Genomic DNA, 23534 nt, shown 5'->3' on the forward strand with positions numbered 1-23534 from the left:
AAAAAAAAAAAAAAAAGAAAAATCACGATCCCAGAGATCAAACTAATTGAGATCATAAACCAACACCATGCAAAAGGATTTAAAAATCAAACATGTAAAACAGGCATATAAAAATGGAGACACTACAAGGGAATATATATATACCTTAGGTGCATACAAAAAAATGTTCAAGGCCACATAAAGGAGCCCAGAAAGTAGCGATTATATAGGAGCCAGTGAAGTTGAAGCTCCGTCGCTGCAGTGGTAATCAAATGCTATGTTATGCACTTGCAGGGTCCAAAAACAGGATAAAGTACGTTTAAAGCACTGAGTCCAGCAATAACTGCTGAGAGAACTGTCCCGGCCGGTGACAGTGTATTAATTACTCACTATACGCTGCTCCCTCGGTGCGCCGGCGTTCTTCGCAGCACGATGCTGCCGGCTGCAGTGGAGTTGCAGGACCTTGGTGACGTCAGAAGGTCACGTGGCTGAGACCAGCGAGTAATACAGACCAAATCCTTCCAACCGGTTTCGGAAGTGCACGGCTTCCTTCATCAGGGATGGTCCGTCATAGGCGTGGTTCCCTTTTAAACCTACGGTTCTAATTTCAGTGAATTAACCCATTACACGCTGCTCATATCGCGCTGTTCATATTGCTAATTGAAAGCAAAAAGTTCCACTTCAGAATTAAGTCCCCTAGGGGCTAAAGAATCTAGAGTGAAAATCCACTGACTTTCAGCACCGGACATTTTCTTAATAAAGTCCCCTCTCCTGCAGTCTTTTCGGACAATTTGTAGCCCGGTAAAGATGATCCCTTCAGTAGATCCCATATGATAATCAGCAAAATGCTTTGATAATGGGTGACCATCAAACCTACATCTTATGTTCCTTAAATGTTCATTTATCCTTACACTCAGTTGACGTTTAGTCAGCGCAGACATTTTCTATCTTATCTGTATCATAATCAAACGACCTAGTGGTGTGTTTTGTCTTGCAGCGGATATGCCACTCATAGTATTAGCGCCCCCAATATATTTATAATTATTTTTTGTGAAAATTCTTTGGTTTTAAAAAAAAGCATCAGAAATTCGTGTTTTGGGATAGCCTTTTTGTTGGAACCGCTCCTTTAGTACATCTGCTTCTCTCAAAAAGTCACTATCGTGTGTACAATTCTTCCTTATTCGCCGGTGTTGTCCGTAAGGAATGTTTAAAATCCATTTCGGAAGGTGCCCACTATTAAAATTCAAGTAGCTATTGACATCTACATTTTTAAAATGTGTAGATGTGGAAAATTTGCCCGTTGGATCTACGTGTATCATTAAATCTAAGAATTGTATGGCTGTATTAGATGTTTGGGCAGTGAATGTAAGGCCCCAGGAATTGTTCAGCATTTGGACAAATTCAGAGACTTCATGGGGTGGGCCGGTCAAAATGTTGAAAAGATCATCAATGAATGGACGGTATAATGCTATCTTCCCATGTGTGAAATAGGACTGCGCGATGGAGACGGACTCAAATGCCCCCATGACAAGGTTTCGCGAAACTGGGGGTGAATCTCGTCCCCATCGCGCAGCCTTTCAATTGCCAAAAGAACACGTTTTCAAAAGAAAAAAAACGTTATTGTCCAAAATAAAAATTATTGCCTTTTTTAAAAATTTTATTTGAGAAGAGGGCAAATCTTTGTCAGCCGAGAGGTACCGGTCAACAGCCTCCAAACCTAGGTCGTGGGAGATATTAGTATATAGGGCACTAATGTCCAATGTTAACAGGACACAGTTGGGGATACATGGTAATGATTGAAGGTGTTCAATAAGTTGGGACAAATCCCTTAAATATGAATCCAGTGTAAGAACATACTTCTGTAAAAAAAAGATCAACATAATGTGATAAGTTGCATGTGATAGAATCGATACCAGAAATTATAGGGCGACCGGGGGGATTGTGGGGATCTTTGTGTATTTTTGGCAAAAAATAAAAAAGAAGGGACTTTAAACCGAGGGATATTCAAGAAATTGAACTCCTTATTAAGGAAGCATGCAGATTTTGCTTTCTTTATTAACAAATTATATTGAATAGAAATTGATGTAGGCGTGTCCTGTTTCAATCTTTCATAGTAATTATGGTCATCTAAAAGTCTGAAGCCCTCGTTAATGTACCAACTCCTATTCATTAAGACTACTCCCCCACCTTTATCCGCATTCTTAATGATGTTTTGGTTGTCCCTCAGGGAATTGATGGCTGTTCTCTCCCCAATAGTTAAATTATGTTTTTTCTTTAGTGAAGATAATGACCGAACCTCATTAATGATGAGATGTTGGAAAGTTTCTATGTGTGATCCCTTATGATGAAGGGGATAAAACGGACTAGTTGAACATTTAGGATTAACATGAACAAATCAATCTTCTACCATATTAGGGGGAGTTGAAGTCGCAGTGGCGACCTTAGGCTGCTTTCACACATCCGGCTTTTTGAATCCGGCACGATGCGGCGAAATCTGGAACAACCGGATCCAGTTTTGTCCCATAGAGTTTTATTGTCGCCGCACCGTGCCGGATGGGTATGAAGCGCATCCGGTTTTTGCCGGATACGGCAAAAAGTAGCCGTCCGGCGTCTGCAAAAAACGTTCGCTGCAACGTTTTTTGACAGCGCCGGACCAGTTTTTCTCAGAGCGCATGCGCGGAGACTCTGAGTCTCGCGCTGCTCTTTTAAATGTGGGCGCCACCGTATCCGGCCACACAGGCATCCGGTGTCTCCGGCACATCCCGGATCCGACCCTACGGCTTTTCGCCGCACGGCGCCGGAGACACAAAGCCGGATGTGTGAAAGAAGCCTTACTCTTCTCTACCATTAAAAAATGTCGTTGTAGGGTGAGCTTACGGATAAAATCGTTTAGCTCAAGAAACAGATTAAAGGAGCTTAATGGGGCATCGGGACTAAAAGAAAGACCATGCTCAAGGAGGGTTCTTTCATCCTCAGTGAGTATATGGTCCGACAAATTAAAAGTATTTGTTCTAGTATTAAGACTTGCATTGCTTTCGTTCTCTTGATAATGGGATCTGACATGGCTCCGGGATTGTTTAGAGGACCTTCTACCGCCCCTACAACCCCGCTTTCCCTTTTTCTTTTTATTTTGGATGGATGACCTGTGACTAACTGAAAAAAAAAAATGAGTTATTTTGGTATTACCAGAGGGATTAATGGGGGAAACAAGTACTTCCTCAGAATGTTGTGTTCTAGGGACAGGAGTGAGTGTATTAATTACTGCTGCTGAGTCCACTATCTTGTTACTCGATAAATTACGGTAGTTACCTCAGGCGTTTCCACAATTGGTGGATTAGGAGTACAATTATCATCCAAATGGGGAATCAGTCAAATTTGTGTTTCACTGGCAGTTATAGATAATTGAGGAGGTGAACATTCCGCATAAATACTGATCTGGGACAAACCTACAAAATTGTCATTAGCTGCAATACTGACTGTAGGAGTAATGGATGAAATTGCATTACTTATGGAATCAGTTACTGGATCACAATGGGAATTCGATTTCAGATGGGTCTCCCTGCAAACAATTCCCCATAGGGAGTCGACGCCCGAGCCACAATGGAGGCTGGGAACCAAGATGGCTGCTGCACTCCCAGCCTCCATCATTCTCTCAGTAGGCAAAGACTCGATGTCGGTAACTGAGTGACTGGTACATTTTTTTTTTAGAGTTTTTTTATGTTCCTTATAATAATTCATTTGTTGTTTATTGTTTAAAAAAAAAAGAGAAGAATCAACTAGCTCCTTGCTCCCTAGAGTATTTTTACTAGGGAGGGAGGCATGGAGTAATGAGTGGTGTGAACTAACCTCCATGGTTTCAGGCTCATCATTTTTACTGTCTTTATTATCCCTTATAAATTTGTTAGCCTTTTTTCTTATTAAATCTTCCTCAAATTTAGTGAGTCTGATGTAGAGTTTACTGTTGAACTCACTAAATTCGATGGAAGTTTTAACAAGATTTTGCTTAAGGCTGTGTGCCCACAATGCGATTTTTAAGCGTTTTTGCCACGATTTTCGGCGCGAAAATGCTGCAAAAACGTTTAAAAATCATGTAAAGAACGCACCCCATGCATTCCTATGGCATTCCGCACATGCTGTGCTAATGCTGCGCTTTTTTCCGCGGCGGAAACGCATTGCAGCATGCTCATTCTTTTGTGCGGAATCACAAAGAATTGCCGCGATTCCGCACCCATAGGAATGCATGAGAATCGCTTACTTCCCGCATGTGGCTATGCCCACCATGCGGGAAGTGAAGCGTCTCATGTGCGGTTGGTACCCACGGTGTGGAGGAGGGGAGACTGTCCTCCAGGCCCTGGGTACCATACCCCTGTAAAAAAATAAATAAATAACAAATAAAAAAAATCGGGGTATATTTACCTTCCGACGTCCCGCGCTGCCTTCCCGGGCCTCAGCGTTCCCAGTAATTCCTTGCGGCAAGGTCCTGTGATGACGCGGTCTTGCGAGATCGCTATAGCAAAGCGAGACAACGTCATCGCAAGGCATCGCTGGGAAAGCTGACGCCTAGGAAGGCAGCGCGGGACGTCGGAAGGTAAATATACCCCGATTTTTTATTTTTTAGTTATTTTTTACATTCTATCTTTTACTATTGATGCCGCATAGGCGGCCTTAATAGTAAAAATCTGGTCACACTTGTCAAACACTATGTTTGACGAGTGTGACCAACCTGTCAATCACTTTCCAAGCGATGCTTCAAATCGCTTGGAAAGTGCTTGAATATCGCAGGCGAAAATCACGGCAAAATCGCGAACATAATCAAGGTCATATCGCAGTAAAATCGCGCGGAAAAAAATGCGCGATTTCTGGGAAGGAGTCCGGTTTTCAGTGTCCGGATTTAAACGCAACGTGGGCACATAGCCTTAATGTTGTAAGTTGAGAAGAGGCATTTTCAGCAAGGGATTTCCTCTTAATAAGGAGGTTCATCATCTCCATAGAACATTTCAAAAAAATTTGAGTCCCACAGTTTTTTAAAATTACTATCCTGCGGGAATGATGATTTTTGTGCAATTTTTAAAACTTTTGGTACTAGACCCATACTGATATAATGTTCTAAAAACAGAGCGTCTATGCCATTAGTAAATTCGATCTAGCTCTGATTTTCATATTCAAAAAATATTCTAAACATTTCTTTTTTATCCTTATCCTCCAAGTTATGAGGATTATGAAGTTCCCGTGGGGGAAAAACCAAAGATTTTTCACAAAAAGATTGCATTAATAAAATGAAAACTAAAACCAATTCAACCAAAATTACTTCAGAAATGGGAAAATGGAGCCTGGTCACTACATTTAAACATTCTCACGGGATTATTCGTAATCTCCTTGAGAAGTATTGGATTATTCTAAGAAACGATCCCGTTCTTTCTAGGCATCTGCCTTTTCATCCCAGAATAGTCTATAGAAAAAAATCGCCCACTCCGTAACTTGGTTGCCCCCAGTAAGGCCGGTTTCACATTTGCGTTAAAGGCCGCAGCGTCGGCCTGCGCACGGCCGCCGCTAAGCCCCGCCCCTTACCGCGCCTCCGGGCGCATGACGCTGCATGCAACAGGAGTCCCCTATCTTTATCGATGAGGACGCAGGCCGTGCGCAGTATGCGTTTGGCGGCGCCTGCGTCCTTTTGACGGTGCACCGAGTGCAACCAAATTGCAACAGGTTGCGTTTGGCGCTGGTTGGCGCACCGTCAAAAGGATGCAGGCGCCACCAAAACGCATACTGCGCACGGCCTGCGTCCTCTGTGATAAAGATAGGGGACGCATGACGCATACAGCGTCATACGCCCAGAGGCGGAGCTACCGGCGGCGCGGCAGGGGGCGGGGCTTAGCGGCGGCCGTGCGCAGGACAACGCTGCGGCCTTTAACGCAAATGTGAAATCGGCCTAACACGGCTCTTTGTGCTAACTTCTCTTTAAACCACAAGACCAGTAATAGTGGATGTTTTGCTTGTGGGACAGCGAAATGTCTTTGCTGTACATCTCTCATGGAATCCAGAAATCAGATCCAATACAACAGGGACTGACTACAATATTAATTATGTTGACTGTCAGTCGACCTTTGTAATATATTTAATTGAGTGTACCTGTGGCCTCCAATACATTGGTCAACCCATCCAGACAATGCATGTAAGGTTAAACATCGCCAAATTATTAGAAACGGCTATCTATTACATAGTTTGTCTAAACATTTTTCTTTGGTTCATCAGAAAGACCCAAAATACCTCAAATTGATTATTATTGATCAAATACCTGATACTGCTCCCAACCGGTATAGGAGTTTGATCAATAGAGAAAGTTATTGGATATAATAATTAGGCACACTAGCCCCGGATGGCCTGAACCTCACCATTGAGAATGTAGAGAGGTAAAATGATTTTTGTAGGAAAGAGGGGAGAAAAAAAAAACCCTTGTGACGAGTATATTTTATATTATATGCATCATATATTTATTTATACACCTTGTTTTTATGGTGTTTCCACTGTATATTGATTTTATTAATTTTAATTGATTCTTAATTGTGATTGGTTCCCCATTTATATATATACACCCCCTCCTCCCTATCTAATCATGTACCTGCCTGAGGAAGACAGCGTCCTGCTGTTGAAACGCGTTTTGGAATAAAGACATCTAACAGATTGCCCTTTTGTCCTTGGCGCCCTCCTGACCGCGGTTCATTGCTCTACTCTCCTAAAACCTGCGGCCATTACTTATGTTACAATGCAGCTGCATTACAATGGTCGGGATAAAACCTTGCAAAAAATGTTCTTCCCCTAAAACTAAATATAAAATCCTAGAAATCGCTCTTTATCAAAACTCAACATTAGTGAGGAGTGAACGTGCTGGGATAAGGCGTTATCAGGAGCATACTCGGGTGCTTACCGAGAATCTTCATCGTGCTCGAAAAAATGTAAAGTCCCTAACACATGCAAGGATTGCCTATCAGCCGTGAGACATGCAGCCACGGGGACTTGAACATATTTTTCGAGAACGCCGAACACTCGGATAGCTCCCGAGCATGCTCCGATAACACCTTATCCCAGCACGCTCACTCATCACTAGTCAACATCCAACAGCGCTAAAAAAAAATAAAGTGTAAATCCAAGGAACCGGACCCTGAACTAAGTCGTCGGAAACGGGACCATACGACACAGTGTTACATCTCATCTGTAACCTGGAACCGTACAGACCTGAATATGAACCCCAGAGAGTTAATCTGCCTAATGGACGACCGGCTATTGATCTTGTCTTCAAATGCTTACGCAAGTGGCAGAAACTCTTTCATAAACCGATGTGTCCACTACGACACGGATACATCCGTAATATCTCTGATTTACAGCCCTGTTCTTCTTGACCTACAAGATACAAAGTTTCTGCATTTGGAGCAGCCTCCGTCCATTAATTTTACGGCTCCTACATTACGCCGGCATGTGCGTTATGTACCGCTTGGTATATTTTTTTTTCTTTGCAGGTCCCACTTCACTCATTGACATTGAATGCAACACAACACAAACAAATGGCTGAAAGAGAGGACAATGGAGTTTCAATTCTCGCTTGCTTACTGCATTTTCAGATAAGACAGCATGCAAGGCTCGGTATATAAAGCAAAGAAAAGAGGATAAAACTAAATTAAAACTTTACTAATTGGAATATAAATAGAAATTAACATTTACCAACCAGGAGGAGGATACAAGCCGGTGCGCCCTGTGTTTCATCCTTGGTAAATACATGTTTTCTGGCTTAGGCATTAGACACCTTGAATTTCTTATACTTAAACCCATGTATTTCAGTCCAGAAAAATGGATTTTTGTGATAACTCACCGTAAAATCCTTTTCTCCGAGACGCTCATTGGGGGACACAGATACTTTGGGTGTATGCTTCTGCCGCCAGGTATGAGGGACTGGTTGGCGAAGTGTCCGGACTCCCTGCCAGACAGCTAGCGCCTTTTCCTGAGGGAGAATTACCAACCCTCTGCAAGTGTCGAAGATCATTCCTAGGAAGAAGATCCTCTAAGCTGGCACAAGGGATGACTTCTTTGCATTGCCAGCCATCCTAAGTGGGCAAGAGTATCTAGCATGATGTTGACCTTTTCCTCGCATGCCGGTATTGATGGGCCCTTGACCAAGAGGTCGTCCAGATAAGGCAAGACGACTATGCCTCGAGAATGCAGTGTGGCCATGACAACTGCCATAACCTTTGTGCACACTCTGGGAGCCGTGGCTAGCCTGAAGGGTAGCGCTACGAACTGAAAATGTTGATCGCCGATGGTGAAGTGTAGAAACCTCTGATGAGGAGGAAAAATGGGAATATGCAGATATGCATCCTGGATGTCTATTGAGGCCAAGTATTCTCACTGCTCCATGGCCAATATGACTGAACGGAGAGACTCCATCCGGAAATGTCTGATCCTGATGAATTTGTTCAGAAGCTTCAGGTCCAAAACAGGCCAGACAGAACAGTCATTTTTGGGAACCGCAAAAATGTTGGACTAGAACCCCTGAGCCCTTTCGTGTTCCAGCACTGGAACAATGACTCCGTTGTGCTGGAGCAATTTGATGGCTCCCAATAGAGCCCTTGCCTGGGTATCCACCATGGGAAGACGGGAAAGAAAAAACCATCTTGGAGGATATCTGACAAATTCTATTTGTAACCTGAGGCCACCAATTCCTTTCCCCATGCGCCGTGAGCGACATTGACCCAGACGTGGTGAAACCAGAGTAGGCGGTCGCCCACCTTGCCGGTGTCGTCTGGTAAAGGCCTCAAGTCATTTGGTCGACCATATTTGGGATCTGGATCCCCTCGATCTGGGCTGCTGAGTATGCATTCTCCCCAATGGTTTGGCTCTATATGAGACCTGCCGCTCCCTATCCTGGTTGGGGCGGCAGATTTGGCCGCTGTAGTCCACCCGGGGTTGCGAAAGGCCCAAAAACGTGCCTGAAAACAGGTGACGGAAAAGCGTTTTGACCTTTGTTGAGGGAGAAACCCACTCTTTCCTCCTGTAGAGTCGGAGATAAGTTGATCCAACTTCTCCCCAAATAGGTGGCCGCACTGATAAGGCAGGGAAGTCAAGGACTTCTTAGAAGTAGAATTGGCTCACCATGTCCCTAACCATAGGGCTCTTCTGACAGAAATTGCAATAGCGGCAGCAAGTGCCGAGCAATTGTCCGCATCCACAGACGCATTGATTACAATTGATTACATAGACTCTGGCCAACGCCATCTGACCTGCGACCTCCGAAATCTCTGCAGGTAGATCCTGCTCCTGCGTGACCTTGTTTAATGTTTCTGACCATGATATCATAGCCTTGGCTACCCAAGTTGCTGCGAACGCTGACCCTGACACCTCATATACTGAGCGAGCTAAGCTCTCTATAAGGCGATCCGTGGGATCCTTAATTGAGGAAACACTAGGGACAGATAGCAGGGTCTTAGTCGCTAGGCGCGAAACAGGAGGATCCAACATCGGGGATTCCATCCATTTTTTACGGAGGTCCGGAGCAAACGGATACCTTGTTTCGAGTGCCTTTTGACCCGAGAAACGCCTGTCTGGACGCTCTCTGTGCCGCTGCACTATGTCCTCAAACTCCGGGTGAGAGGAAAAAATTCTGTGCGGGCGCTTCACTTGCTTAAATGCCACTTCATGCCCCGTAGCTGCTGCGGGCATCCTCAATCCCCAAGGTCTGATTGACAGCTCCTATGAGGCTGTCCACTGTTTCACGTGACGCTGCAGTATCCAGGACAAGGGGCTCGTCTGAGACGAATTCTGAGGTCTGCTCGCTATCAACCACTGGTGACGGGGAGCGAGAAGCAGAACTTACGGATGCCAAGGCACCGGATGGACTGGGCGACAGTGTGGATTCGTTTCCCTCGCGTCTGCCTGAAGTGAGAGCGGCCCCTGAAGGCGAGAGGCTCTTGTGAGGTGGAGGTCCCCACTAAGGCCGGCGAGCCACTGTCCCTGCCCCCATCTGAGGCCTGAAGGGACTCAATTGCATGACCTGTGACAGTGATAGAACCCACTCTGGGGGGCTTGGCACCTTGGTCACAGAGGAGGACGGACACTGAGGTTCTGTTAGGCGTCGGGCTCCGGGCGCTGCACAGTGGGAATCCCGAGCCTTGTCCTCCACGGTCTGCCCACACCAGCATTGTGGGTTCGGTCGCAGGGGAGGGCTCCTGGGCGCATTTGGAGTCGCCGGCTTTGCATAATCGCTTGCTCTGCGCCCGTGGAAACGCAGCCAGACAAGAGATTCATGCTGCTTCTTCAGCCCTGCCGTATCTGTCCCCTGCTGGGGATAGGGGGAAGGAGGTAGCACCTCATTTTCCCTGTGGTCTCCTGGGCAGCACTTACCCCGGTCCTGTCCCCCCCGGTCCTGGACGCCTCCGCACAAAAGTCGCACGCCACCAGCTGTGAGGCAGACCGCCAGCATATAAACCGGTCCAGGGACGGTATTTCTGGGTCTGCGGCCTAGCCGCGCTCCGAAGCCGGGGACTAAATTTATCCCCCGCCGCCCAGGTCTAGGGGGCGGGCCGCCGGAAGTGACGCGCGGCCCGGAGGTGGAACTTCCGGTCGCGGCCTAGCTTCGGCTAAAGCCGCGGCCTCAATTTATCCCCTGCCCGCGACGGGGGGGGGGGGCACAAAAAAAATGGCGCTACTTACTGGCGCGGGCTTCTCCGCACCGCTCTGCAGCCACTGGCCTGACAGCTAAGGGCTCCAGCCCCAGATCTTCGCCGCAGGAGCCCTCCCCTCACTGACGATCCTCTTCAGCTTCCCAGCTCAGGTATGTGAGGGGACCTTGACAAAATAGGATGGTGCAGGCACCCTAGCTCCATCTAACCCCTTCAGGGGGTGAGGAGAGGGACCGTCCGCCACCTTACAGCACCGCAGTCTAGGCATTGGTGGAGCAGTGGGGGCCACACGGACAAGTCTTGTGCCTCTGTACAGACCATGATTTCAATACCTAGGGGTGGTCAGGGCTAAGTCCGGCATTGTGTCCCACGTCGCGGGAGAGGATACGTGGAGGGACACTCGCACGTGCTCGCCCGTTGATGGTTTGGGGAGATCGGACCCTTTCAATAGGGTCCGTCGCCCCTGTCTCATCTTCATGGGAAAAGGAAAAAAAAAAAAGAAAGTCTGGAGCAAAACCAGACATGTGTGCCTCCATGGACACTAAGAAAAAAACTAAGTTCCACCTGCAATAGGGGCGAGGGTGTATACGACGGAGGAGTTAACCTTTCTCTCACTTAGTGTCAGCCTCCTAGCGGCAGCAGCATATACCCACAGTATCTGTGTCCCCCAATGAGGCGAAGGAGAAAGAACATTTTAAATGGAACCCAATTGCAAAAATTACATCGTTTTGCTTTTTCAGACTATTTCCATTCAACTTTGATGTGGTCTATGGTCATAAATTGGCCAAGAGGAGCTCAGTAGAAGACACATACTCCCATCAGAAGGAGCTCACTGATTGATTCTCAGTTAACTCCTTCTACAGCTAGCAAACGACAGTGGCTAGAAAAGGAAAATGGTGCAAAATTTTTAACGCATCAATGATTTTTAGCTGAAAATAAACGCTTTGTAAAAGAAAAAAAAAAAAAAAAAAGGACAAACTCTTTGCAGAATTTGAGTAGGGGTGAAGAGCAAGGTGGTGCGCGCTGTCCTGCTGCACCTGTATGTAAGGGGGTGAGTACAGCACAATACGTAAGTGCCGTACAAGGTTCGTTAGCACTTGCTTTTGTTTCCGTCGGTGATCCGGCGAAGTTTCTCCTGTTACTTTTAATTCCACCAAGACATGCATTTTAATTACGAAACAAAGCGGAGACTTGAGGCTTCTTTCTGCACTTGCAGTAATCGGGAATGCATTTATGGCTTGCGAGCGGATGGGGAAAAAAAAAAATATATAAAAAAAAAAGTATACATTCTACAAAGCTTAGCAAACACTTGGGAACATTTGTCGTGTCTTGTACACCCACTCAAACCTTCTGATAATGTCCCTGCTTAAACTTACTGACGTGTTCAGGTAGTCAAAGAGAACTGCTCAATCCTCCTCTTCACTGTGCGGCACAGACAGCCCCAAGCAAACATCTCAGCGTCATCCAAGGAAACATTTCTTATATGAAGTTTTCTGACTGTACCGAGCCCATAAAAGTTCTGTATTATATAACGACATCAAAATAGACGTCTCCAAATACGGGACGCAACGGAACCCAGAACCGTACTAAAGTAGTCCTGTGCATGAGCTCCAGCAATGGCATATTGGAGATCATCTGAGGAGCAAAATCCAGGATGAAGGTGTCATAGTCCTAGGCTACAGTTCCGCAAGTCATTTGGAAAAGATGCTGAGCCCTCACTAGGCAAAACAGATCGTGAAACTTTTAACAAGGACCCCTCAACTTGCCCAAGGTACCAGTTTTGGTAAATATTGACGTTCTCCAAATCTTTCCTTGTGTTGTTCCCCCATTGTTCCCCCTACAAATGTGACCATGTGTAAATTGAAAATTGCGGGAAAAGTTCTGCATGTTCACTCAATGGGACATGCAGGGGCAGATAACTCATTAGTGAAAGAGGTTAACGGGGCCCATTTATACCTCCAAAGCAGGTGGAATTGTGCTTTGGGCTACAAAGGGTCCTCTTCTGTCTGTTTCCATCAGTGGGAACACAGTATATTTGAAGTTAAATGTAACACCTATTTTTTTTTATTATTCAAATATTTTTTGGAAGATTAAGAAAGGATCGGCATGACCCGAGTCGTAACTTCAGGCATGCACCACTTCCATGCCATCCTGTTTGATTGGGGAACGGTGAGCTCCTGCTTGATTGACGATACAGACCAGTGACACGGCTGAGTCGAGGTCCCAAACTGTGTGCCCTCCTATGTTGCAGATTTTACTCAAGCATTGGAGGAGCGAATGGACCCAAACTGTTACAAAGCAGTGCTTACAAGCTCTATAGCATCGAGCCTGCGCGTGCCGAGATCCTTGTCAAGGAGATCGACCACTGATTTTGAGAACGGTGTTTTTTTTAGTTTTTGGTAAATTGCAAAGTAGCTTATTTTTCTTTTTCTACAAGCACTAGCAATCAAACCAGTTTATGAAGATTTAAGTCTCTTTTTGCAGCATTTTTCAACCTTTCAAACAAATGAGAAGATTCAAGGAAAAATGTGCGCATTTTATGCACCTTATTTTTCTTCCATCATTTTAGTTTTTGCAGCAGAAAAATATCAAATATCTCCATGGCCATCCGGCAGTGTGTGAAGATAATTATTTTCACATTGAATCTGTCTCTTCGTGGCGCTATTCACATAGGACTCAAGAACATCCACATTACTTTGTGATATTTAACGGCAAATGATGTAAACATGTTACATTATCACACGATCGACCCGAGAAACGTTCTACCTGTAGATCAATGGAGAAGATTCATCGTATTACACCACCATTGATTGCAAAGAAGATGGACTATGGGTATTAAATGGGATTGCGAGGTGGAGAAATGATAGGTATAATATCAAGGCTTCGTGGGACTGATCGAACTTTAGAAAATTGTGTACTGAAAAAATCTTGATTAAAAGAAATGGATATTCTTCCCACTGCTCTCATACAATAGCCAAGAACCAAGACAGATGGACCAACACTGATAGGACTGTGTACGAGAAGATAAGGAGAACTTTGGATATTAGTGTTCCACGTAGTAAAAAAAAAAAAGTGAAAACATATTTCATTTCTTCCTTCTTTCATGGAAAGTTAGAGAAAGGAAGAGATCATTGTGGTCTGTGTACATGAAAAGGTCGTCTCTGGAGCATTGTTGTAGGCCAGATATCTTTTTGCCCATGGGACTGTGTAGGACAATATATTCAGAAATTTGGATATTTACTTTCTACTGTGTAAAAATGTGAAACCATATTTCATTTCTTCCTTCTTTCATGGAAAGTTAGAGGGAGGAGTGGACCCTTGTGAAGACGTCTTCTGAGCACTGGCATTGGGTAAATATCTTGGCCATGGGACTGGGGCTGACAGTTTTGGTGGGCGGTTCTCTCGACAGGTTTGTTGTTGTACCATGTTCTTTCCATTTTATAATAATGGATTTGATGGTGCTCCGAGGGAGTATCAGAGTTTAGGAGAGATATATATATATATATATATATATATATATATATATATATATATATATATATATATAGTTTTTTTTTTTTTTTAAATAACTCAATCCTGCCTTGTATTTCTTAACTTTGTCCCTGGCTTTTTTGGAGATCTTTACTTGGTCTTCATGGTGGTGATTGGAGATCTTTACTTGGTCTTCATGGTGGTGATTGGAGATCTTTACTTGGTCTTCATGGTGGTGATTGGAGATCTTTACTTGGTCTTCATGGTGGTGATTGGAGATCTTTACTTGGTCTTCATGGTGGTGATTGGAGATCTCCTTGGTCTTCATGGTGGTGATTGGAGATCTCCTTGGTCTTCATGGTGGTGATTGGAGATCTCCTTGGTCTTCATGGTGGTGATTGGAGATCTCCTTGGTCTTCATGGTGGTGATTGGAGATCTCCTTGGTCTTCATGGTGGTGATTGGAGATCTCCTTGGTCTTCATGGTGGTGATTGGAGATCTCCTTGGTCTTCATGGTGGTGATTGGAGATCTCCTTGGTCTTCATGGTGGTGATTGGAGATCTCCTTGGTCTTCATGGTGATTGGAGATCTCTTTGGTCTTCATGGTGTTGATTGGAGATCTCCTTGGTCTTCATGGTGTTGCTTAGAGATCTCCTTGGTCTTCATGGTGTTGCTTAGAGATCTCCTTGGTCTTCATGGTGTTGCTTAGAGATCTCCTTGGTCTTCATGGTGTTGCTTAGAGATCTCCTTGGTCTTCATGGTGTTGCTTAGAGATCTCCTTGGTCTTCATGGTGTTGCTTAGAGATCTCCTTGGTCTTCATGGTGTTGCTTAGAGATCTCCTTGGTCTTCATGGTGTTGCTTAGAGATCTCCTTGGTCTTCATGGTGTTGCTTAGAGATCTCCTTGGTCTTCATGGTGTTGCTTAGAGATCTCCTTGGTGCTGCTTGGAGATCTCCTTGGTCTTCATGGTGTTGCTTGGTTAGTGGTGCCACTTGTTAATGGTGTTGCAGCCTCTGTGGCCTTTCAGAGAAGGTAAAGTGTATATACTGACAGACATGTGACTCTTCGAATGCACACAGATAGACTTCCTCTCACTAAAGCACGAAGGTAACTGCTTGCGCCTGAAATTTTTAGGGGCTTCATAACAAAAACGGTAACAGCATATGTACATGCCAATTTTTATTTATTTTATCCCATAAAGTTAATGTTTTCATATATTTTTCTCACTTCACCAACTTAGACTATTTTGTGCTGATGCTTCACACACAAATTGGATTACAAAAATATTTAAACAGGTTGTAATGCAACAAAATAGGTAAAAACCCAAGGGGGTGATTACTCTTGCAAGCACCTATACCTGTTACTATCCATAACAAAGCAACTTGGGGACACACTTTCTCAATAAGGAGAGTTAACACCCAGTTGCAAACATGTTCATAATTTTTTTTTTTTTTTTTTTTTTTTTTGAGAGGGAGGAAGAAGATTAATTGAGCAACAAAGTTCTAAAACCTATATCAGGATTCAGAACGGTTATTACATTAGGAACACAAAAGGTACCCCTTTTTAGGTCCCTACATACAGACTTTCTCATTCGAATCCACTGATATTGATGGGACCGGCTGACTGTCAAATGTGTATGGGATACATCTGCTAAATGGGGATTGTTAGAGATGTCAACCAGGCTTGTCCGATTTTGGACTGTCAATCGCATTGTTATCCCTTGGATAAGTCGCCAGACAAAATGTCAGTGTAGGCAAGTCGGCTTAGGCTATGTGCACACGTTGAGGATTCTGCTGCGCTTCCGCAGCGATTTTGGCCCTGCGGAAACGCAGCAGTTCCGCAGACATGGTACAGTACCATGTAACCCTATGGCTTTTCAAAACCGCTGTGCTCATGATGCGGTTTTTTCCGCGCGGTTTTGCTGCGGTTTACAAACCGCAGCATGGCAATTGTTTGGGCGGTTTCACACCTTTAACATAGTAGAGGTGTGAAACCGTAGGGCTAAACCACAGGAAAACCGCAGGTCACTTTGCCTGCGGTTTTACCTGCAGATCCGCACGGAAAAACCCGCAGGTGAATCTGCAACGTGTGCACATAGCCTTAGATGGCTGTTGGCCGAACAATTTTCTGAAGCATCGTTTGGCAGATAGCCATCTAATATGTATGGCCAGCCTTCGGGATGATCCAACCCTAACATTTTTCATCAAAAAAATATGGTTAATGTGTGACTGTAGTTGTCAAATAATGCATGATATCTCGGTCGTAGAGGAGCACAAAGGACATGGAGAGGGTCTGTAGTTTAAAATGATTTTTTTAGTTTATTTAATTCGACAACGCGTTTCGACAGATAGCTTCTGTCTTCATCAGGTGTCACCTGATGCCACCTGATGAAGACAGCTGTCGAAACACGTTGTGGAATTTAATAAACTAAAGAAATCTTTTAAACTACTGACCCTCTCCATGTCCTTTGCGCTCCCCTGCGACCGGGACATCCTGCATTACTGAACACCTCCTCATCTGAGGCAGCCGGCAGGAGCTGCATCGGACTATTCTCAATTGGCATTTCCTGACCTGCCAGCCTGGCGCTCCATCAGGTTGTCCCACCTTTAATATTTTTGTAGTTGTCAAATGTCTGTCTGCCTAAAAGAAGGAAATACAGAGACCGAAGGGGAAGCCTGGACAACTCTGGAGGAGGAATGGCGGGACATTGGGAAGGCAAGTCTACTTTATTTTGTTCTGGAAGCTGGTGATAGTCAATTTTTGAAAGGTAAAAAAAAAAAATTCAGGAGGAACGTAAGGAAAGACATGCACCTTCTCAGTTTAGGACAATTTCTGCCTTATTGTAACCTGAAGCCAAGATTATTCTAGAAGAGAATCTTGTGCCAAAGCGTGATCTTGAATCCTTTGCAAGGTGAAATGTGTTGGAGGTCATGAGCTGCTGATCGCAGATGCCAACCTTCTCTTCTCACGAGCTATCTAACGTAAACTCATCTTTGGAGGATATAGTCCAAGGAGCTTGAATGGCGATGGATCACCCAAGTCATCGGGGGTCTGGGCCAGTTTATGAACGGTAATGCTCGGCTTTATTAAAAGGGGGAAATTCCTTCAGAGGAAGAGCACCCACAATGGGAGAGCACTATGGTTGTTCGAAAATCTAATTCTCCGGCATTTCTACAGCTCTGAACTTCTAGATTCCCACTGCACGGGTGGGAATATATCTGTGAAGCAAAGCCCCGAAATAAGCGATGCAGTCAACATTAGACATCAGTGTCATTACAAATACAAACGTTAGCGCAATTGTAATCATCAGACGTCCCTGTGCCGTATTGTTATCCGGCGACAGTCACAAATATGGTTATAACTACTGTCAATCAAGACAAGCAACAATCCCGAAATGTCTTCTCATTGTCTGGTAATGATTCTCTATCCATTACAGCTGGGTGAGCGAAGATTCTTCATATTCTTCAGAGCAATCAAGGACTAACCATGCTAACCCCTCAAGCACAGATTCGGGGCTAGAGAGCCACATAATTACTTACATTGTGGCGCTGTTCGCACCAGGCAGCTCCGAGAGACACTTCAATTCATCAATAATGTGGAAAATAACACTAAATATGGTAATGGGCGACTACTCACGTTGCTACGTGAGCAAAATAAAATTGTTCTAAATTCTCCGATTTTCAATGCAGGGTGGGGTAAATTGGAAATTGGTGCAAGACGATGAAAAGGTTTACTCAAATCACTTGGACTCGCCCATGAATACAATACATGCAAATTCTAGCTGCTTATGATGATAATCCGGTATTTGCAAACGAATGAAAAAAAAAAAAAAAAAAAGCACAAGAATAAAAAAAAAAATAAAAATTTTTACGCAGTCTCGCTAGTATGCTAAAGAGCAGGAGCCTCTAAGAAGATCAATATAGTTTTGTGGGGAAAACTTTCAATGAAATGATAGTCCAGTGGGCGGTCTCACTCAATGATTGACAGCATTCCCTGTGTAAGCGTAGATAGAAGCAACTGTCAATCAGCTCTCAAATGAGGTGACCGGTTCCCTTTAAGTGGGCAGTGTCTTACTTTTTTCAGCATTCTGCCAGCACTATAGGTGCAGGAACTTTCTTTCCCTCACGTCCTAGCATGCACTGTGCCTGCCATTCTCCAGCGACTTTCCCACTCAATCAAATTCCCACCTCTCGGTTAAGCCAGTATGTTTACAGTTTCACAGACGGAAAAGCAGGAGTAAAGTGACAAACCCTAAATCCCACTTTCTGCGCAGAGACGCCATCTCCCACTTCCTGTAGTACGAATGACTCGCCTCCACTTCCCATGGAAAGGTATGTTCCCACTGTCAACAATTCATCTTGGCGTCTCTGCTGCTAGAGAGCGATTGTACAAATACAGGCAGTTGATGGGAAATTGGACAGAAGGGAGACACCTAGTGGCCGAACATTCAGCATTATGCCAGCACTATATGAGCAGGATCTTCCTTTCTCTCTCTTGGCAGTATGCACTCTCTGTCGTGCACAAGTGGCTTCCCCACCTCTTGGTTATGCCTGTGTGCATTTTTACGGCCAGCTGAATAGGGGCAAAGAGAAAGAGCCACGCTCCCACTTCCCACAATCTGTCTCGACATCTCAGCAACTAGAGAGGGATTGTGCTTAACAACAGGCAGTTGGTGGGAAATTAGGCAGAAGGGGGGACACCTTATGGCCAACAATTAAGAGGTATTATTCTGGGATAGAGCCACAAATTTTAACGTTATTTCCATATTGTCCATTTACCATTTGAGATCAAGTTATCTAAAAAATACAATGACAATTTAATTTTTAAAGTATATTACAAAAAAATTATATATATTTTTTAATAAATACTTAATAAATTTGTGACTTCAAGGAAAAAGATTTTTGAGCTAAAAAGGCAATGTATTTTTTTATCCATAGGTAGGAGGTAATGACAGATGATGGTCTGAGCTCGACGGTGGGCTCCGTTACCTGTAAAGCATTCTGATGGGATCATAACGCGGCGATATCGACAGACGCAGGCACATAATTGTACAAACACCGGACAGATGTCAGGCATTTACAAGCAGCCAGAGACAGGCTAATGTATCACAGACCTGACATCCCAAGTTTTTGCTGGGTTTGCATTTACTTTCTACAGAAACCATTCCACAAATTTCTCAGACGGAATCGTGACGAATCAGCTATAACGTCCTTTAATTCTTTATACCCTCGGGGTTGTGATTTGGAACAAATGGACACTCGTAACCCTGGTACACATCTGGATTCCTAATTAAATTCATGGCACATTTGCTTTTAAGTAGCACGAGGATGGAGCCAAGATATAAGTGAGGGAAGGCCAAGGAGAAACACCCAATTAGGGGGAAAATACACAAAGTGACGGGTCACCCGGCTCAAAGACCATTTTATTTTTGGTAAATGTAGTAATGCTAGGTAACAATCCCATCATAAAAGAATGGATTAGTAATATTACTAACATCTGCTGCTATATTAACTTTCATGAAGCTCGAGATTTTACAAAGAGGTTTTTCAGCAACTGAGGCAAAATAATACATATATAGTTGGAGTGATTGACAGTGCACTTGCTTATAAAATATATACATTTTTTAGAAGCAAGCACACTGTCAATGACTCCAGCTGAAGAAATTAAACGGTGGCACTCAGATCTCGGAAAAACTTCTTTATTGCAGCAAGTTAACACATGGATGGAGGGGAGCGGGTTATACAGTGGACGATAGCACCTATCGTATTATTGCACCCATCTTAATGGGGGTTCATATTCAGGTGAAACCTACAGAAATTGCAAGAACCGGATTTACGATTCCGAGCGGCACCAATGATTCTTAACCAATTTGTGGAATGTGACATGTTTTGGGAGACTAGAGGCGTACCTCTCTATGTAAAGGACTGCCACCCACATCGAGCAGTACCTGAACCCGTTGAAGCATTATATTCACGCGAAATGGCCGTCGTCCACTGTATGACTCTCTCCCCTGCATCCATGCGTTAACTTACCACAATAAAGACATTTTTACCAGATCCTGGAGTGCCACCTTTTTGTCTTTTTAGTTGGACTCCACATGACACTGTTTGTCTGCGGCGCTCCACCTGCGATCCACGAGGCCGCTTAATCCTTTCCGGCTGCAATAGGTACACAAGTTGTATAGCGCCATTTTTTCTATGTTTTTAGTAATTGTACTGTCAGTAACTGACCAATCTAGATTTTCTGTGACGTTAAAGAGCCTCTGTAGCAGCCATGCCAAGAATTAAGCTCCGGCTCCATTGCTTCTCGGTACCATACATTGACACATAGGTATACTTTCACATTGAGCTTTTCCGCAGGTTCGTGTTTCCTGTCCGGGCTTCAGTCTTCATCTCCCCCAAAAAACAGGATTCAGATGTATGCAATGATGGGGCCATAGACTATAATGGTGGCGGCAGAGCATAAGTGCGCTCTGCCATGCATCATTTTTGGGCGTATATGCCTACCGGAGGCGGACACCCAGATGCAGTTAACTACATCTCAGTGACCACCCCCAGGAAGGGAATACGCCCGAAAATGATGCATGTCAGAGCACGTTCACTCTGCCGGAACCATTATCGCCTATGACCCTGCTGACACTTAACGGGATTAGGATGCAAGCCCCGACGGGGCCCACGAACATGGAGGAAGGCGAATGTGAAAGCACCTAAGGTTATATGCAATATGGATCCTCAATACACAGAACATGAACTTTCCTTACTTCCCTGAAAAGCCATTTTTATACCTGATTGATTTTTAGCGAAAAATCACTCACCCCTTACTCATTACAAAGAGTTTCTGCAGCAGCAGTGGTTAGTACACAGACTGAACTGGTCAACCTTGCCTCCTACTAGAAGACTAGAGGTTACGCTGCCTTCAGGAGAAGATAAGAAAAAACTATAGTGCAATCATAGTTTTCAAGTAAATATATCCCCTCCAACTTAAAGGGAATGTGCAATCAGAAAACCTGGTTTATTTTTATCCACGCTTCCTGCTCTTTACAAATTAATTTTCAGCAGTGTCATTATCATTACAGGCAAGGTTTCATTTTAAAGCAACACCTCTATATACAGTAAATAATACACCATCCACAATAGGCGATGTCACAGCTCACCTCCTCCTCCTCCTGTACAATAACTGAAAATACCTCTAAATACAGTGGGCAATAATGGATCCACCATTCACAATAGGTGATGACACAGCTCACCTCCTCCTCCTGTACAATGACTGATAACAGCTCTATATACAGTAGATAACACAGGAGCCACCATTTACAATAGGTGATATCACAGCTCACCTCCTCCTCCTGTACAATGACTGATAATACCTCTATATACAGTTGATAACACAGGATCCACCATTCACAATAGGCAATAACACAGCTCTCCTCCTCATGTACAATGACCTTTGTCTATTTAAACAGATCCTATGGAGCTTTTTTTGGACTTTGTGCGCTGCTTAACATAATGCACAATTGCCGATGTATTAAAAGATCAATGTTTTTATGTCCAACGCGTCTCGAAGCATGAACTACTTCTTCCTCAGGGGATGACATGTATGTATGTCATCCCCTGAGGAAGAAGTAGTTCATGCTTCGAAACGCGTTGGGAATAAACACATTGCTCTATTAATACATCGGTAATTGTGCAATATGTTAAGCAGCGCACAAAGTCCAAAAAAAGCTCCATAGGATCTGATGTGTCGGCGGTCACTTGTTTGACCCTTGGACGTGTAGCAGCTGATCACTAATTCTATATGCTTTAATTTGTCTATATCAAAGCATACGTGGATATATTTTCGGTAAAAGGCAATAGGGTTTCTTGCTGCCAATGTTCACATGAAAGCTAAAAAGAACGAGATTAGAAAAAGTCGACAGCATGAAAATTGCAAGACTTCCGAGTTGTTTTTCTTCTTTTAGGATAGAATGGGATCTGAAAAAAAAAAAATGCATTTAACACAAAACCTGATGGAAACAAAGGATCATTTTCTGATTACAAATTGCCTTTAAGGAAGAGATTCTGCAGCAGGTGGGTTTTATTATAACCCAAGATATATGCTAGGAATATACACACATTTACATGTTACATCTTCATTATACCGCTATAATGAAGGCAGCATGGCAGCTGCTGCAGCGTTTCTGGGTACACGGTGCCATCATTAATCCCCCGGTACCTCGAGTACAGAAATCTATAATTCAGGAGAAGCCTGCGATGCATGTAAAGCCAGGATATGTTTTAATAAGTGTCTGACAAGGCTTCTCAGGCCCAATCTGTACGGTGAGTGACGGACACAGTGATACAATGGTGTCTCCGCTCACCTCCACGGGAAATCTTCTGCCGTTGATGCTGTGCTCGGAGCCTGCTGATGCATTGCTTTGACCCCAGTGGAATTCCACTTTCTCTGCCTTAAACCTGCCCGGCAGCCCTGCACCACTGATGTAATAATCATCCTTCAGGAGAATGGCAACTGTAGAGGAAAAGAGAAGGAAAACAAAACTTGGTCAGAAGGTGCACGCCATACAACAGTTAAATTGGTCTTTGCGAGAAATACAATGAGCAGACGACGCATCATCACACGTGTGCACGGGGATCATGGGTTATGGTGGTCTTATGATCATTACCTGGAGATTTATCCTTAATAATGAACAGCCTCTCATCCGGGTAAAAAAACTTATAGACGTTTATTGCGCCATGACAGAATGCAACGTTTCGACCCTCACATGGTCTTTTTCAAGCTTTCAATGCTTGAAAAAGACCATGTGATGGTCGAAACGTTGCATTCTGTCATGGCGCAATAAACGTCTATATGTTTTTCACCCGGTTGAGAGGCTGTTCTTCTTCATTATTCTGGATTTCGTGACGTCCAACTGGGTCTTTGGATTTTGAACGTGCCTCTCCTGGATCCAGAAGTTGGTGGCCGCCATTTCTTTTTTATGCTTGGAGATTTATCCTTGTCTAAATATTGGAAAGACCATCTAGTTGTTTGTTCCTCTACCTCAGACCAGTTCTACACATTCTTTGAGGCTGTTGAGTTTGGGTCCAGAAATCACGATCTGTGCATGAACCGTAAAATTTGCCATGGTGAAGCCGGCCTTAGAGGAGCCTCATCCATCTGCTCAGGTAAAATTATGGTCCACCAAGTTCTAAGGGTTTTCCTTTCTCATAAATTTATGCCACCAAGATTACCAATTCTCCTAGAAAAAAAAGGAGAACTCTTGGACAAGTTTGCAAATCTCTTCGAATGCGTTTCCAGAAGTTTCTTGTGCCCAAGTCTCAGTCGTTGGAAAGAACCAAGCAGCCCATGCCTTATGATCACTGATGGTCCAACATCACAGACCCACAGTGATCCCAAGAATATACAGGACATGGTTCTGGTGAA

The 23534-nt window shown here is 44.1% G+C and overlaps 1 protein-coding gene across 2 annotated transcripts in view; it reads right to left on the reverse strand.

The window, feature by feature from the left end:
* PTPRG (protein tyrosine phosphatase receptor type G) overlaps nt 1-23534 on the reverse strand; it is a 583893-nt gene that overhangs the window by 290758 nt on the left and 269601 nt on the right. For both annotated transcript variants that reach the window (XM_073569806.1, XM_073569808.1), the window contains exon 4: nt 22474-22622. In XM_073569806.1, coding sequence (XP_073425907.1) covers nt 22474-22622 — 149 coding nt within the window. The remainder of the gene's footprint in view (nt 1-22473; nt 22623-23534) is intronic.

This window comes from Dendrobates tinctorius, unplaced genomic scaffold (assembly GCF_039654945.1).
Source record: "Dendrobates tinctorius isolate UK_male_01 unplaced genomic scaffold, ASM3965494v1 ptg000027l, whole genome shotgun sequence".
Classification (NCBI taxonomy): Eukaryota; Metazoa; Chordata; class Amphibia; order Anura; family Dendrobatidae; genus Dendrobates; species Dendrobates tinctorius.